Below are 16,878 nucleotides of genomic sequence, written 5' to 3'. Positions count from 1 at the left end.
AGGAGAAAGAGGAGATGCTTAAAGCTGAAATTCTGTTGTGAAGCTATGATATATCAAGAGTATCCCATTGTAATTCCATGAAGATATGGGGGGTGGAGTGTTCAACTTGTAAGCAAAAGCACCTGCGCTGAGATAGGCAGATGCTGACGCAGCTGTAATTTCATGAGAAGTTTGGACAGGGAGAGATGGAAGCGATGAGGACTTTTGCTCCAAATGGGAAAGGAGAAACCTCAGTTCCTAGAGATACTCCCAGAGATAGTCCTAAAGATGAAGATGAAGAAGACCCTTTGCTCCCAGGGAAGGAGAAGGCCTCTGTTCTTAGAGATGAAATGCTCCCAGAGATGGGTGAAGAAAACCTTTGTTTCTGAACGGCTCAACCTTAAAATTGTACCCCAAAAACTTCAAGAGTGGACCCTCGAAAGCAGTTGCAGGAAAAGCTGCAAGTCGGGGGAAGGGACTCACATGCGAGCAGAGAGACTCCTCTTCCTGAATGGACTGAACAAAGTTATTTGGAAGTGGGTGGCTGTCTCGTTGTGATAATGTATTCATAGCATGAGCAAGAAGAGACTCCTCTCCCTAAATGGACTAAACAAGGTTATTATGGAAGTGGTAAACAGACTGAACATCTCAAGGGTTGTCTTTTTACACTGTCAGTGGGAGAAGGGAGGAAGGTGGGGGGAGGAGAAGAGTTCTGAAGGTGTGGTATAATTTCTTTTCTTCTTTTAGGTCTGTTAATAAACTTCTTTATATTCTTTCAAGTTTGGTGCCTGCTTTGCATTTCTCATAATTCTTATCTCACAGAAGATAAACAGTAATGAGTATTTTGGACCAAACCACTACACTAAATTGGTGTTTCTGCCTGGTTACAAACCCAACCCACTATGTACTTTCTTGTACTTAGCCTGAAAGAGGGATCCACTAATGTTGTTCATCCATAAAGCTTTCTCTGTGTGGCTGAGTGGGTGTAGCAAATGAAACCAGACAGGCTTGTGTCGGTGCTTGTTGCTGCTGCTCTTAGGCCTTCCCAGAAGGATGCCTCTCTTGCAGCTCTCTGTGCTGTTCTCCTCCTACAGTAGTTTGCTACAGGTGATTTGGGAATGCCCAAGTACCCTATTTTTAAAGACATTCAATTAGTGTGTGTGTTTTCATCTTCTTCAGACCTTCTAGAAGTGTCTCACAGGTGCTGTGGCGGCGTATGTACTAGCGGGAAACCATAGTTGGCATTGGGATAGGCAACAGCACTCTGCCTCACTGGCAGGGATGTCTGAGGGAGCAGCTGCACATGCCTGATCTGTGATCTGCTCGCAGATCGCAGCTTCTGTGTGAACAGCCAGTCACTTCTGGTGTTGCAGAGCTGGGGAGGTGGATGGCCAGAGTCTGGGGTGGCTTTATTCTGCCCCACTCCAAACGCAGGCTTGGTTGTGCCTTCTCTCCTTTGCAGAGCCCCTGGTAACTGGTATGGCTACAGCCTGCCCCACGTCCTGAAGCTGGGCGAGGTAAGAGCCTGCAGAGAAGGCAGCTTCTTTACAGGCCTGTGAAAAAGTCCCTGACCAGGTGGAGTTGCATGTACAAAACATATCAACTGCAGGTTTTGCATTGCATCATGGAGTCTTAAGAGTGATGCTGCTATAAAGGTGGTTTTGTTTGTTTTGTTTAGTTTCATAGTTGAACTTTCAGTTGGAACCTCTTTTTTCTCTCTGTTTCTCAGCAGATATTTTATTACTCCTCTTGACAGCATGGGATTAAATTGCAGCAGCTGCAGCATCTTGTAGCTCTTACCATATGAATAAACATGTCGTGAAACACATCTCTACTTCCATGGCTTGTAGGCATTTCCATTCTTCTGAGTACAGGAGTGCAGAGTGGACAAGAGACTTGCTTTGGAAGCAGACTCATTACCTCACACCTTGGCAGCTTTGGAAGGTCAGCTGTGATAGTTCCTTATCCTCAGGGAATGGAAACAAGGGTGAGAACACTCTACTTTGTGTCCACCTGTTCATGTCCCAGTGTTCTTTGTGACCCACCCTGTGGGTTGACACCTTTCCTCCTGGGCCAAGAATGCCACCTCTGTCAGCTCAGCTTCAGCACAGTTTGAGAAGGACATGCTTTCTATTAGGAACTGTAGAATGATGATGGTCTAGTCTTACTTATTTAAATCCTGTTTATTTCCACAGGACAGAAGAGGAAGGAGGAATTTAGAGGAATGTTAATGGTCAGTCCTGATAAGTGTGTCCCTCATTAAAAAATATAAAAGTACTTTGGCTTCAACTCGGCCATTTGATGAGAAATTGAACCTTATGTGGTTTTCAGGATGCATCTCTTGACTGCTTTCCCAAACAAGATGTGGTATTTTTGAAACCTTGGGAAAATACAATCATCCTTTCCTCTTTTCAGGGTAGCGTCAGCCCCAGTGGACAAGTCTGTTATTTATTTAGTATTGCTGCACCTCATGTTATGACAGAGAAAAATTCTTTTCTTTGACTCTACTTCGTACATAAAATGGACAAACGTCAGTTGACCACACTATCTCTTTCATAATGTTTTTTTCCCCACCTCAGTTTGATGATATAGAGAAACCTGGAATGGCATTTATTTTTATAAATCTATTTTAAATCTCTTTGGCTAAAAGACCCTCTGTGTCCTTTGATGCGTTGTATATTACGGATTGTAGTACATAATATTAGTTTAATTGACCAGACATTAAAGTTAATTTTAATTCATTAGTTATTAAGACAGATATTTTGTCTCCTCAAAAGGTTTTTTAAACTAAAAAGTATTTTAAGGAACTTTATAGTAAATGTTTTCTCCTGTTGTGATGTGTTCCGGTTTGGCCTCAGTGTCAGGGTGTTTTGATACAGAGAACCAAAATAATAGTGCAATTGCATATATACGTGTTGTGTGAAATGCTAGAAAATGTAGTAGAATTCAACCAGAGATTTGAAATATTCCAAATACTTTTTAGAGTTCTGGCTGTGACAGTACATTCCCTTTAATTTCTCCTATCCAGTGGTCCCCCCAGTGCACTCTTCTTACTTGAGGAAAACTTCAGTGTCCAGATTGTTTATTTCAACTTGTAAATGACAACCATTTCTTGTCAGATAAGGAAAGAAATTATCAACTTAATGTTTTCTGTAGGAAAATATTTGTGTTCTTACTTTCTTTGAGTAGAGTATAAAAATGCATATTGATGTTTTCTGCCTTTTACAATCCCTCAAGTTTTGTTGGTGATACAAAATTTTGCAGTGAAATGGTTAGCCTCTTCAAAGCATTATAAGCAAGAAAAAAATGAGTCAAAACAGATAAAATATTTAATGCAGGTTGCTGTTGATTCTTTTATTTGAGATTTGGAAAGAACAAAGCAAGAACAGTGAAACCTACTTTAATATATTTATTAGGGAGTACCAAAAAATTAAATTACTATTTTAAGCAAGTGTTTTGTAGCATATGAGGACTTTTGCCTATGCTATTAATAGAAGAGTTGTTTTTCATAATCCCAAATAGTGCATACATTTCTAGATCCTTTCTTCTTTGATAATATTTCCTGCTTGTGATCCTAGCTGCAGTACTAGTTCCTGCACCTGTATTTTGTCATGAAAGCATGCATTAGTACAGCTGAAGAACAGAGAAAGATGCAAGTGGGCAACTGCTGGCAGCATCAGGCACATGGGGCAAAGTGGGCTTCACTTGAACTAGTCTAATACTGGTTATTGCTTAATTTTCACGTAAGTAGCGACAGTTCTGTGGGGTTTTCTTTTCTTCTCATCTTCCCCCTCCCTGCAGTTTCATCACTGTGCAACAGCAGGACAATACTTAGTGACTTAGTGCATCACAGGGATTTTTCTGATTTTTCTTCTGTTTGTTTCCGCATGTGCATCAGCAGGAAGGGCAGTGAGTGGCAAGGTTGCAGAATATGCGCTTGAGAGACCTGGATGCAGCTGCCTGCTGGTGCTGGAGGCTCCCGGAGTGATGTATGGCTGCTCTGCGCTGCAGCTCTGAAATGTCAGGGCTTTCAGTGCTTGCTTAATATGAGCTTATCATGAGGGTAGATACAGTGAAGACTGAAAAACACTTAGAGCCAAGGTAACGTGTATCATACCAGTTCTTAAAATAGAAAGCCCAGCTACGCGCTCAGAGGTTTTTCTGCTCAGTCATATCGGTGAAGTGTGTGCTGCTCCTATTTCTCGCCAGTGCTTGGCGTGCCCGTGACTGCAGTCTCCTTGCAGATAAAAGGCACGTGGCTGTCTTTAGGTGTCGAACCCCCTGGGCAGTCAGCCCCTTGTTTGCCTGCCTTAGCACAGGGTGTGATGACCTGTACTGGTCCATTTTTAGCAGCAGTGCATCTGTATCAGTCTTTCTTCAAAGCAGACGTTGTCCTTAGCTTCATTTAATAAGTGGGCTTGTGGGGTTTTCTTTTCTTCTTTTGTCCCTTGGTTCTTGAATGTCTTAGTGTTAAATCAGGTATGAATTTTCTTCCAAGGAAGCCCTGTAAGACAGGCAGCACATGATCAATAACTGCATCTCCCCAGCTGAGGGCTCTTCTGAGCAAATGAGCTTCCTGAGCAGGAGTAACTGGGGTTGTTGCTTTCCATGGCACTTAGTGCAGGTGTGGTTAGAGGGCCGTATGTGAACTGGCCCTGCCTCTTGGGTGCTTCCTTCAGGGATCAATTAGCTGCTGTGTTGTTTCCAGCAGCCTGACAAGAGACAGTTTGTGTGCTGCTGACCTGAGGAAGTGAGAGCTGTTGTGGCTTCCCTCTGTTGACAATGTCCTGCTGGCCACCTCAGCAGGTGGTGGTGCTTGTGTGTTCGATATCACTGTGACTTGCTGTTGGGAACTTGTTCCTCGTTTCATCATGCTGGGGACTTTGTTGCTCTCCCAGAGGGGGGACCTACAGCAGCAGGATGAACCTGGCTGGGGTGGGCAGGCACAGTACACTGCTGAGGGCCATGACTCCCTTTCCTGAGGGATGTACCCTCATTTTAGCCTTTTCTCTGCCTGGGAGTGATGCCAGGGGAGGGTGAGAGGAGCTGGGAGGTGTGTGTGAGGAGTGTTCACCAGGGTGCAGCCGGGCAGAACACACTTCAGGCGTGTAAGTGTGGCAATGCCAGGCAGCACTAGACTGGTTGTGGTTCTAGGGCAGGAAGTGATTTTTTTCTTCCTTTTTTTATTTTGTATTAAAAGCACAGACTTCCATTCAAGTGCAACATGGTGTTTTGAAGGAAATAATTTTGTGTGTCCAAATCTCTGCTGCTGTTTTAGGAAAATGATAGTCCTGTTGATAAACAGCTGGTATAAAACTAGTGTTGTGTTCAGGAGTAGAAAATTGATAATGAGGACTGAAGCAGAGAGTAGCTCAGAACCTCATACACAGTGGTGTATTTGCTTGAATTAAAGACAGTCTGATGTTGTTTATTTTTGTTTTAATTGACTGCCCAGATCAGTATCGTCTTCAGGATACTAATGCTAAAACTGCGTGTTTAATGGACAGAAATATTTCCATGTCAGCCTGACCCACTTGGCTCCTCTGTGTACAGGCCAACATGTGTAGCTTGCATCAAAGATGAAAATAAGGCTGCTCAGTTACTGCTGGGTGTCAGGAAAGCACTGGGAAGACAGTGCAGTTTAATTTCTTCGTAGCCTCTTGGAGAGTTTCTGTAGAGGTAATGGTGGCACTGCACGTGTTGACTTGTTCTTCTGAGGATTGCTGATTTTTAACAAGCTGCTTAGTGTGAGGCAATTTAGAAGGCCTCTGGTGTAAATCTGCTCCCCTACCCTTGCAGTGGGTCAGTGCATGGATGTGGTACCAGAAACTAAAACTGTACTTCTGTTTTCAAGGTAGGAAAGGTGTTTGGGGTGTGCTGTATTTTATAGTGACATCAAAGCATGTTATAAATGTGAAGTAGCATCACTTACCCTCTTTTTATACTTGGAAGGCAAAGTGATGGTCATTAAGTACTTTGCACTAGACTGAATGATGGAACATCGTGGTAGAAGGGCACATGAAATGATGTCAGGGTTCCCTTTTGGCCCATAATCCACAAATGAATGTGTGTGTGGGTGATTATATTTGGGGTTTCTTCATCCTAGTTTTATGATCTATCAGATGACTTCAGTCCAGAATTTAACAATTTCAGGAGATAAGTCATGTTGGAATATGATATTTTGGACTTATTTTTTTCTTCTCATTTTTAAACCTACAGTAGCTTTGAGGCAGCTGCCAAATTGCTTTCTATTAAGAGGTAACATACAAGGAAGACAGAGCTTGAGACTATGTCTTGTTGCTACTGCATTTCATATAGACCCATGTTATTAGCCAGATTTCTGTAATGTGCACTTCCTTGCTTGCTACAATTATTTATTGCCTAATGACAAAGGCATTGTCTGTTGCTGGTATTGCTGCTTCTAAAAATTGGTGCATTCCTCCTTTGTTGAATTACAGATCATTATGTTAATCAAGACTTAGTATGAAATAGTAGCAAGAAAAATTTTATTTTCTGGTAGGCCCTGAACAGTCTTCAGAAAATAATACATTATTTTATTTTGGGAGTTAGGGGAGACTGGGATAGACATGGTCACTCTATTGTGGGCTTCTTGAGTAGACTAGGAGTACACTATGAATTTTAAAGAATTTTGTAGTTAGAGTGAAATAAAAAAGCAATCACAGAATTGTTAATGTTGTTACTTTGTTTGCTGAACATCCTCTTCTGTGAATTGTTTAACTTCTCAAACCTTTTCAGTGTAGCAAATACTGCTAAAGCAGGTTCTAAGTGAGTATTTTTTCCAGTTTATATAGCCTTTTTGTGAGATTGGATAGGATATTAAAAAATAATAATAAAAAACCCAAACACGAGTGATCTCTCTTCCTCTAGTTATTTGAAAGGTTGTATTAACTCTATTCATATTTCGTAATTTCCCTGGCAGTTGACTATGAAATCTGACCTATTTAAATGGTTTTACTGTACTACATTTCCTGGAGACCTTTCGAGATAATTTGCTTCCTAATCTAAATTTAACAGTTACATAAACCACATTTTGGAGACTTGGAAATTGCTACCTACTGCCTCTGCCTTTTTTTTTTTGTAGACAAGCCATATTGTAAAAATGTAAGTACAGAATTTTCATCTGAAATTTGCATGTAGCTTGTCACTTGGTTTTCATACATAGATGCTGTTTTTCTTTTTAATAAAATAAAGTAGGTTACTTTTTGTCCCACTTGAAAATTTCCATAGTGTTGTGGCCAATTCCATTTTTGTCAGGCTATTTTAAGATGTGAAGAAGTAAAATATTGCAGGTCTAGGATATATTTGCTTTGCAGTTCCTTGAATTTTCTGGTTCTGTTTTTTCCATCTCTATAGGTTCTAACAGGTACTGAGTAGCATATGGATATGTTTAACCTTTGTCTGCAACAAACTGAAGCCAGGAAGAACTGCTACTCTTTGGAGATACTGTTTTGTTCAGAAATCTTGGCTGGCTCTAAGGATTCATTTTGTGTGCTTGTCACTGATGTCTTGCCTGATCTGCTGTACAGATTCAGACTCTGTGATACCTCATCCTTGTGTCTGCTGTTACCAATGAACTGTCCAGAGGAATGTATTAAAAAAAGAGGCTAAATGTAATAGTTTATTTGGTAAATGTAGTTGTTTACTCTGATGCAAATTGAAAATGAAAAAATATTTGTTTGTCTTGTTTCTGCAGGTATTTGAAATGGGTTTTTGTTTTGGATAAGGCTCTGAAATTTTGTTATCTGTCTGCTACTTACATGTGCTGCTTGAGTGATTTTTTTGAGTAATCCATGGTAACTAGCTTTTCAAAAGTGGGAAGTGCCTTAAGTCAGTGCAACACTGATTTTTCCTCAGGGTCAGGAGAGAATGGTGGTAGAGGCAAATGGCTGCTTCTTGTTCACTTTATCAGTGCAGATACTTGTGAATAAGCAAAAAGGATCAAATGAAACTTAGAAATGATTCATTACCTACATATCCCTTAGATTTATGGAAATACCAGTGTTACCGTCTTAAGATTCTTGCACATGCTGGCTGAGGTGTTGATTCCTCTTGGCCTGAGATCCGTGTTTTAATTTCAGCCAGGTGAGTGCAGGGTGGCTTTTTCTTGGCTTTCCTTGAAAGTGCAGTGATGTGTTGGATACAAGCATTGGTTCTGTCTCCAGGACAAGATTTCCCGACATGTACAGTAGCCTTCTGGAAGCCAGGGAAAGCTGGCAAGCGCAATGTTGCTGTCTGTGGCTGAGGTTTTCCTTGGGTTGTTTTCTGCTTAAACACACAGAAGTGTTCAGGGCATCTTGACCTGTGTTCAGTCGTTAAGGTGACAGCAGGGAATGAGGCTGATTTCTCTTTTTTAAAGTTGCAGTTCAGGTCTTAAGCTGTTTCAAGCAGATTGGGCATAAGTGTGCAGCCATGGTTTGGCAAATCAGAAGTGCAACAGGTGTGGAATATGGTTCAAGTTTAGGAATAACTGTAGTAATTCATATTAAAAATGATGCCAGCAAATGTTTCATTGCAGTAATTGCCTGGAGAGTTGAACATCTTTTGTCTTGTGACATGATGATTTCTTAATGTTGCTTCTGTATTTTGGTTTTTATTTAGAAGATCCCTGAAGGTGGGCTTCTTTAGAATTTGTATATGTTGTCGTATAAGTGATTGATAAGCTGTTAGTCCCTCTGTGATGAAAAAAAAAAAAAAAAGAAAAGAAAAAGATGATAATTTTTGAGGTAATCTGTGTTTGCCTATATGGCCTGTGTACTCTTCAGGTCCATAGCCAAAGCACCCCTGCTTACTTTCTAAGGTAATGAGAACCATGATCCAGTGACTGAGAAATAAGGATTTTCTCCAGGCATTTTGAGGGGGGTGGAGCCACATCTCTTTAGCCCTTCACCAACATTTCAGTCTTGAGTTGCTTTACTCTCCCTGGTTTTCTTAGCTTGTACGTTGGAACTACTAGAAAGTTTAAATCTTAAAAAACTTTAAGTCTATTCAAACAAGAAGTTCAGCATGCACATTTGCAAAATGCCTGGACAAACTGAAGGATGCCAGTCTGCTTTGGGGATTTAGGACTGAAGCTGGGAAAGTTTGACATCAATTTCCACAGTGGGGGGGTGATATGTGTGTGTCTCCTGTTTTTCTGAACTGAGCAGCTTCTGATTCTTCAAAGGCAGGTGAGGTGTGATGCAGGAGCTTTCCCACTGAAAGGATGTTACTTTGGGATCCCTCCCTAATGTCTAGGGAATGGAAGCATCATTATCAGTGAGCCTTTCTGATGAGCCCTCATGCTTTAGGGTGGAAATGAGCTGGAAGTTGTGTGTCAGTCCCAGTGTACACAAGGTACAGCAAAGGGGTTCTCCGTTAAAAAGAAGAGTGAAATCCCCTGTAGAGGTAGTCTCTGCTGAATGGTGCTGAGGGTCTGGGTCCTCCTGCCTCACATGGGGACATAGAGTGAACTTGTAGCCTGTTAGTCACTTAAATAACCTGTCTTACCAAACACAGTACACCTGTAATTTTTTGTAACTGTGGATTTTTATTCACTGTTGATGTGGTAAATATTGCTGAAATCCAGTACTGTTAACTATTCAGGGCTTTTTGCCCTCAGTGACTACTTTTTCTCTCTGCTATCATGGAGGTGTAAATCTCTTGCCTAAGCTGCTACAAATCCAGTTCTCAAATAGCAGCTTGTTACTTTTGTTTAGTTTTTGTTTGTTTGTTTGTTTTTCCACTCTCCTGGAGTTGTTGGCAGAGGTGTGCTTTCTGTTCTGAAGTTTTTGTTACACTTGCCATTTCTGTGTAAGCTGTCTTTGAAGCGTAGACATCTCTGCTCTTCTTTCCCAGTTGCCCAGGCAGAAGTCCAGGCTTTCTGGGTGTTCTGTCCTGTAGTTGGCTCTCAACCTCATGTTTGACCCTACTTTGATTGCTCATGTTGTGCTCTGCAGATAGCTGTCCTTAGTACAGAATGAAAAGGTTTTATTGCTGCATGTTTATATAGACTCTAAGAGATGGGAATTGCCTGCCATAAGCTTTTGTCACCTTTTAACAATTTCTCAAAAATTCACCTGAACATAAAACCAAAGCAAGCAGCAAGCACTTTTATTTCTTGCTAAGACATGGAAGTGGGCAGTACTGCTTGGCTCACCTAGGTGCTTCTTTTTGTTGTCTCCCAACGTCTCATAAGATACTACCTGATGGCCTTTAAGCACATGTTGTTTGGAAGTGAAGCCTGCCAGCAGATAAGTTGTTATGAGCAGAACCTGCTTTTTTTAGGGAGAGTTGCATGCTCCACGGGGCTGGGTTTGGCCTGGAGTGCAAGCTCTTAAACAGGCAGTACAATTTTATTTGCTCTTGATTAAAATCCATGCCTTTAAACTTTGCAAGTTGGCAATATGAAAACAGTCTTCTAGACCTGCCTTCATTACCCTGCAGCAAACCTCAAGTCTGGTATCGCCAAAACATGTAAAAAGACAAGTCCTTCTGACCCCAGTGCTTTCTACCTGTTGAACAGCTTTTGTCCAAGAGCTTAATGGAAGTTTCTTCATCTGTACAAGCGACCTTACATTGCTTGCTGGAAGCAAAGCCCTGTGGTGGTTTGGGTATTTTAATTTTTGATGTTGGTCTTTTCTTGTACACTAGTCTGCACATACAGCATGGCTGCCTTGTCTCCCCTATGTTGCCTGAGCTGTGAGAAGGTGAATTAATGTGGAATTATTTGTTGTGTAATGGAATTTTATACCCTGCTTAAGTGATGATGCAAATTACCTTTGTCCTGTGTCTTTCTGTCTTCCCCCTCCCCTGCCAGGTTAAATACCTGACTCAGAAGTTCTGTATCTGCTTTCTTGAAAATGGGAAGCATTGCTTCCTTTGTCAGCTTTCAGGAGTGTGGACAATGTCTTTTTTTTGTAACAGGTTGAAAGGATTGATTTAAACTTCGAGTGATCACTGCATTTAGATTCAGTAAACTCACTCCCTTAAATACAAAGACTGCTGAAATTTTCTGCTAAATTAAACACTTGTGCTGCAAACAATTCAATTTCAATCTCTTCAAAGCCTTTGGGCAGGCTTCTTTTATCTGGAAATCTTGTTTATCCCGTGGTATTTGGATAATCTCAAGACCCATTGTACAGTAACTAATGTGGAGTGCTTATCAAATGGGATATTTAGCTGTGTTGCTTTTTTAATGGCGTGTGGTTATGTTTAAGCAATGAAACTGCTTGTATTTCAGGTATAGGCAAGCTGGCACTTAGAGTACTGCAGACATTTCAGGTTCAGATATCTGTAGCTTACTTGTGCAGATCTTCTGCTTAAAAACAAACAAAAAAACCTGAAGAGAGTTCTTGTCTATTCCTGCAGAATTACTTTTTACTTCTTTTCTCTATTGATTTTCTCATTCATTCCATTACAAACATAGGGGTGATTTTTATTTACTGCTATTAATTGTAAACTGTTATTGAACCTTATTTAACAAACGTAACATTGAATATTGTAGAGTGGCAGGACTAATAAGAATGTATATGGATTTTTCTTGGCACTTGTTTAGAGTATGTATCTGATAACTGTTTTGATTTTTCTTTTAAGTAGAGGTGCAGAAATTTGTTTTTCCCTTCTCTCTGTAGCATTACATGGTCAAAAATGAATTTCAAAAAGTTCAATACTTTTTTTAATGCAAGTGGTGCAGTGCCACTGAAGTATACTCTTGATCAATTCTCAAACTTCTGGAAACCACATTTCTTGTGAAATAAATGGTGATCAGTCACTACTTTCTATGACTGTCGCTATTTAAAATCTACCTCTTGCTTTGTATCGATGCCTTAGGGTTTCTTTGTGCTTTGTTTTGTTTGTTTGTTTGTTTAGGGTTTTTTAAGGTGTGTTATCATTCTAAATCCTTGCCTTGCTGTGCATCCACCTTATTTCCTGGCCTCCACCCGTCTCTCAGCTAGCTACTGCCACCATGGCAACTCTTCCTCCAGCTGAACAGATGGGACATTGAGTCGAGCAGTGCACCGCTCATGCCCTGCCGGGAATCAGCTGGCGGGTTGCACTTATTTCTGCAAAATTAAAACCAAGCTCTGCCCAGCAGAGGCATGCTGGTTTTGGGGGTGCTCAGTTTCACAAATAATACTGTGATATAATAGTTGCCTGCAGAAATAAAACATAGTGACTGAACTGGGATTATTTCTATGCTTGAGACCTCTTCAGAGGAGCTTTGCCTTTAGTGTGAAGAACTTGGCATCAGCCAGCAGCTGGTGATTTTCTGGTAGAATGGTTGCCATAAACTTTTTTTTTTCTCTTTAGGATGCGTCAGGATGAAACGCCACAGGCATCTAAGCACCAGTGACAGTTCAGACAATGAGAGTAAGTAATACCTGCTAGTTTTCCTTTGGTCTATCACCCGCTTGTGGTTTCCTTGTGTGGTTTGAGGGGAAACTGTTTCACCTCTTAAAATTTAGAAGAAAAATGTTTCTTGATTGATTGCTTTTTGCATTTGTGGCCTTCAGTGTTCTGAACCATGTTACCAGAGGAAAATAAGGCAAAGGATCTTACAAGGGGAATTTTGAGTATACTTTAAATTTCCAGAGAAACTCATATCTTTCTCATTCATAGCTGGCAAGAAAAAATTTGTAAATCAAGAGAAATTTTACTGCCCAGGGTTCTATTCTGTGATTACTCTTTTAAAAAGCATCCTGTTGTCTCATGTTGTGCAGAGCTTCAATGTTATAATAGTTGGGGGTGGCAAGTTATTTGAGCATTGATGTGTTAGAATTATAATCAGTATATTGATTGTTATGTTATCTCATACTGGTTCTTGATCTACTCCACTTCAGTCTGTTAAATAATTTAGTAAAGTTACATTTTAAGTGTTCCTTGGCAGATGTCTTCCTGAATATCTTCCCATTTTATCTGCAAAAAACCCAAAACAGAACAACCCTGTATGGCAGGGTATTGTTTGTTTCTTATAAACCTATGCCTACCTAATAGCTCTGTACATAATAATAATTCATTGCAAGTCATTGATGTATCCTCTGCTGAAATAACATTTTGCCAGAAACTTCCAAGATATCACCCTATGGGTTTTTTGCATCTCTCATCGGCACATTTTAGTATCATTGCTTTGTTTTTGGGGGGGGGGGGGGGGGGGGGGGAGGTTGAGCATTTTCAAACTCTGTTTTACTCTTCCTTCCACTTTGTTAGAAGGGAACTAAATGAAGGAAAGCAGTCTGTCTGCTTGTTTCTGTTTACTCATGCTTGCGTTGGGCAGAGCAGAATGTACCCATAAGCTTGGTGTGCTGTGGTTTTATAAAGAACAAGTGGAACAGGAGGAGCTGAAATTAAGCCTACAGACTGCCTAACAGGTTTTTTTTGCCCACATCTTGTCAAAAATTGTAATTCAAGAGATTGGAACGACTTGTGTTTTACTGGAAAAATTAAATGAATTTAACTGAGCTATAATGATCCTTTTTAATTTCTTTTTTTTTTTTTTTTTTTTTAATAGGTCCTTCCACTTCCTTTTCTTCTTGTTCTAAATACAGGAGCAAGTCAAAAACACCAGCAAATGAACAAAAGAAGCCTGCTGAGGTAAGAACTGGGTTGGTCACTAGTAGTTTTCTGTCATGCAGTTTTCATGTTTCTGAGCCTTGAAGTAGGGAGCTATGAATCGGTTGCTGGTGAGTCCTTTTGCCACCTGTTAAATTCTCTGTGAATCCACATTTTCTTCACTGTGAGTATTACAGGAACTCTGGTGTTTGATGTACCAAAATGATTTACGGCATTTGCAGACAGTAACATGTAGTTTGTCCTTTCCCTGAAATTTTAGTATCATTTTGAAATTGGCAAAAGCTGGTGTGGTCTTAGGATTCGAGAGTATAGCACAGAAAAGTGGTTCATATATGTTTGGGAAGGCTACTGTCTTTCTGCTTTAGGATTAAACAGTGGGACAATTAAGTGGGTAGGATATGTATATGCAGTGTTTGCTCTGCTACTTTGTTACTCTTGGCTTTTTACTGTCAACAAAGCTTTTTTTGTTTTACTCTGCCGTCTCCACCTGTTAGAACCTCAACACCTATCACCACTGTTACTGGACCTGTATTGACCCATTTAATAAATTGGCATTCATGCACAATTCGGTGCCCAAAGCCATCCTGTCAACCACTCCACTGGTAGCCCCTCTTAGTGGAATATTTGTTGGCTGCCTTCTTCAGATTTTATGCTTGCTTTCTTGAGGGCTGAAGTCAGATACTAACTGCAAATAGGAGAAATATTTTTTGTAGCTAATTCCCCTTACTTATCACATTGCCTCTGAATGAGTCCTTCAGAATTTTGGTATCACTGCTGAAAAAAGACTTGACAAAACCCACTTTATTTCTATAGAATTTAAAGTTATGTCCCAGAAGTTGTGTACTTTACCAGCAGCTTTTTACCTGAGTGGTTACTTACTGCTGTGCAAGGTTGTGTGAAATGTGTGGATTGTGCTCCTATAGCTTAAGCTATTCAGCAAACATACTTCATGCTTCTTTTCTAAATGCTGCTAACTAGATGGGTTTGTTTTGGTAAGAACAAGGTAAATGATACAGAATGTGTCATTTCTTTGGGAGCTTAATTCTTACTGCAAGTCAATTCAAGAAAACTCACTTATTTCTATAATAAAATGCTAAAAAAGTTCTAAAAAATAAAATTGTCTAGAACTAGCTACATAGTGTTTTATTTGCAGCCACCAAGAAGGTTAAGAAAAGCCCACTAAGCTTTTTGCCTTTAAAATGTTATGAGGATTATGGTTCTGTAAGAATTTTAATCTTAAGACAGCTTGTGGCTACTGAGGTCTTGTAAGTGTTGCTCATGTGTGCCTAGGCAGTAGCTTTGTTACCAGTCAAGCTGTGCTAATGGGAGCTGAAGCACATAAATTGCCAGGCTTGTTGGTGTTTCACATACACCTCAGTGCTAGTCCCTTCCCAATCCCTTCTTTCTGCCCAGCCATCCAGTTTCCTTGTTGTATGTCTTCGCCTTAGGGATTGCCCTATTACAGCCTTCTTTGAGTTTGCTGCATTCTGTCTCTATGTGCATATGCACGTTAAAACAATAATTATGAAGATGTGGTCCAGGTATGTAGTGTACAAGTGTTGTTTACGTAACCTCTAGGAATTAAAACGAGCAGTGTTTTCAGTTCCTCCTTTTGAGATCATCTTCGCTGCTTTCCACCAGTTCCAAGGCAAAATCTTGATTCCTTTAATGCTTGAAAACATAAAACTTGGAAGAACAAAATCTGGAATATACACTTGAAATTTAAAAAGTCTATTTCATAATGTAATCCTTCTAATAATACTAGAATCTCTTTGTCATATTTGACTTAAGATCCCCCTCCCAGGGGGGAAAAAGAAGGAAAAAAAAAAAAGGAAAGAAATTGCAAACTTTAGAATATATACTGTTTGGAAAGAGTGTCCTGAGTACAATATTGAAAAGATCTCTGAAACAAATTAAGTTCTCCTGGAAAGGGAATGGAAGGGAAGGTGACAGTAGTAAGCTCTACCTCTTGTACATAAGACTTCTGGCTATTCTTACATTTTTCCTTTTCTTCTGCTAAAAGCAAGTGCTCCCTCCAACCCCTTGAAAAGCATATGCTGGCAAGTGTATTATATGAAATGCTTTTGTCAGCAGAGCATTGAAATTGATTATTTATGCATCAAGTGGTGACAAGGGTGCAAAGCAAATACTGAAAAGGGACCCCACTATACACCCTTCCGAAACTCATGTTGTAACAAGCTTTTTGTAGTAATAGTTGTCTAATATCTATTAGATAGAAATTTAAATTGTCAGGCTGACAGCATCTCTTTAGCAAGGCCTCTCTGTAACAAGTTGGCATTGCTCTTCTTTCATTCACCTCTACTTGCCAGGCAGCAGGCTGTTTCTTGAGTTAGTGATGCAGAAAATCTAGAAGGTCAAAGCTATAAATAGCTGTTTGGGAATATTTTTGTTCATGGTTCATTTTTCTTTCATGCCAGTAAGCCTTGCTTCTTCAAATAAATTGCATGTGAATACTTAGACTTTCTTCCCCTTCCTCTACCAGTACCAGCCCAACCTGAGTACCTGGGTTCTCTCCAAATAAAAGCTTGGGTTTGGTACTCCAACAAGCAAGTAGTGAGTGTATGTGCCAGTGTCCTCTGAGGTTGGCTGTAAAAAGTGATGAGTGGCTGCATCTGAGGACTGCTCTGCCTTGAATTGCCTTCCCGATCCTTTAAAGTCCAGGTGGATTTGGGAATGGCCTCAGTGGAGTGAGGTCATCTGGTGTTACTGCCAGGCCAAGAGATGTCGTGTTACAGTGCAAATGTCAAAGCCCAGCTCCAGAGCCTGTATCAATCCAGAAGGGATGTTACTGAGTTGGACCTGGTTTCAACTTACTCCAGTTTCCTCTTGGAGAAGAAAGTGAAAACAAGGGAAGCCTGTAATGATGCTTCCTCAGACCGTGGTGCTTCTGTATGTAATGTCAAAAGCAAGGCTGTGTCTCTCACTGCTCCCCTTCTGGATTACAATCTATCACAAACTACTGAAATGGTGACTTAAAAATTCTGTTATTCAATTAGCTTTAGCATTTACTTTGAATAAATTAGCTCTGTTAAGGCTAGAGGCGCACCAGTAATACAAAGTCATAGCTGGTTTGGAGACTTCTATGATGATGTTGGCCACATACCGTTTGTGGTGTTGCCCCTTAGTGGATTTAAACATAGATAGGAGAGACTCTCAGGCCTCAGCAGTAGGCTGTGTGGGAGCAGCAGGGTAGGAGGCATTTGGATGTCTGGCTCAGCATGAAGCCTGTACTTGGCAGTTTCCTGTCTCCATGAAAGCTGCAGCAGAAAATGATAGCAGAGTAGTGGGAATAATTTTTGCAGTGAAAAC

At 40.4% G+C, this 16,878-nt stretch overlaps 1 protein-coding gene across 6 annotated transcripts in view; it reads left to right on the top strand.

Moving 5' to 3' along the window:
- JADE3 (jade family PHD finger 3) overlaps window positions 1–16,878 on the top strand; it is a 66,362-nt gene that overhangs the window by 20,892 nt on the left and 28,592 nt on the right. For 5 of the 6 annotated variants that reach the window (XM_032100240.1, XM_032100238.1, XM_032100243.1 and 2 more), the window contains 2 exons: window positions 12,289–12,348; window positions 13,487–13,569. In XM_032100240.1, coding sequence (XP_031956131.1) covers window positions 12,300–12,348; window positions 13,487–13,569 — 132 coding nt within the window. In that variant the 5' untranslated portion in view covers window positions 12,289–12,299. Of the gene's footprint in view, window positions 1–3,948; window positions 4,081–12,288; window positions 12,349–13,486; window positions 13,570–16,878 lie in introns of those variants that run through there. The other variant, XM_032100242.1, reaches the window with a different exon arrangement.

This window comes from Corvus moneduloides, chromosome 2 (genome assembly GCF_009650955.1).
Source record: "Corvus moneduloides isolate bCorMon1 chromosome 2, bCorMon1.pri, whole genome shotgun sequence".
In the NCBI taxonomy this organism is placed as follows: domain Eukaryota; kingdom Metazoa; phylum Chordata; class Aves; order Passeriformes; family Corvidae; genus Corvus; species Corvus moneduloides.
This window is presented reverse-complemented; position numbering and strand designations above follow the sequence as displayed.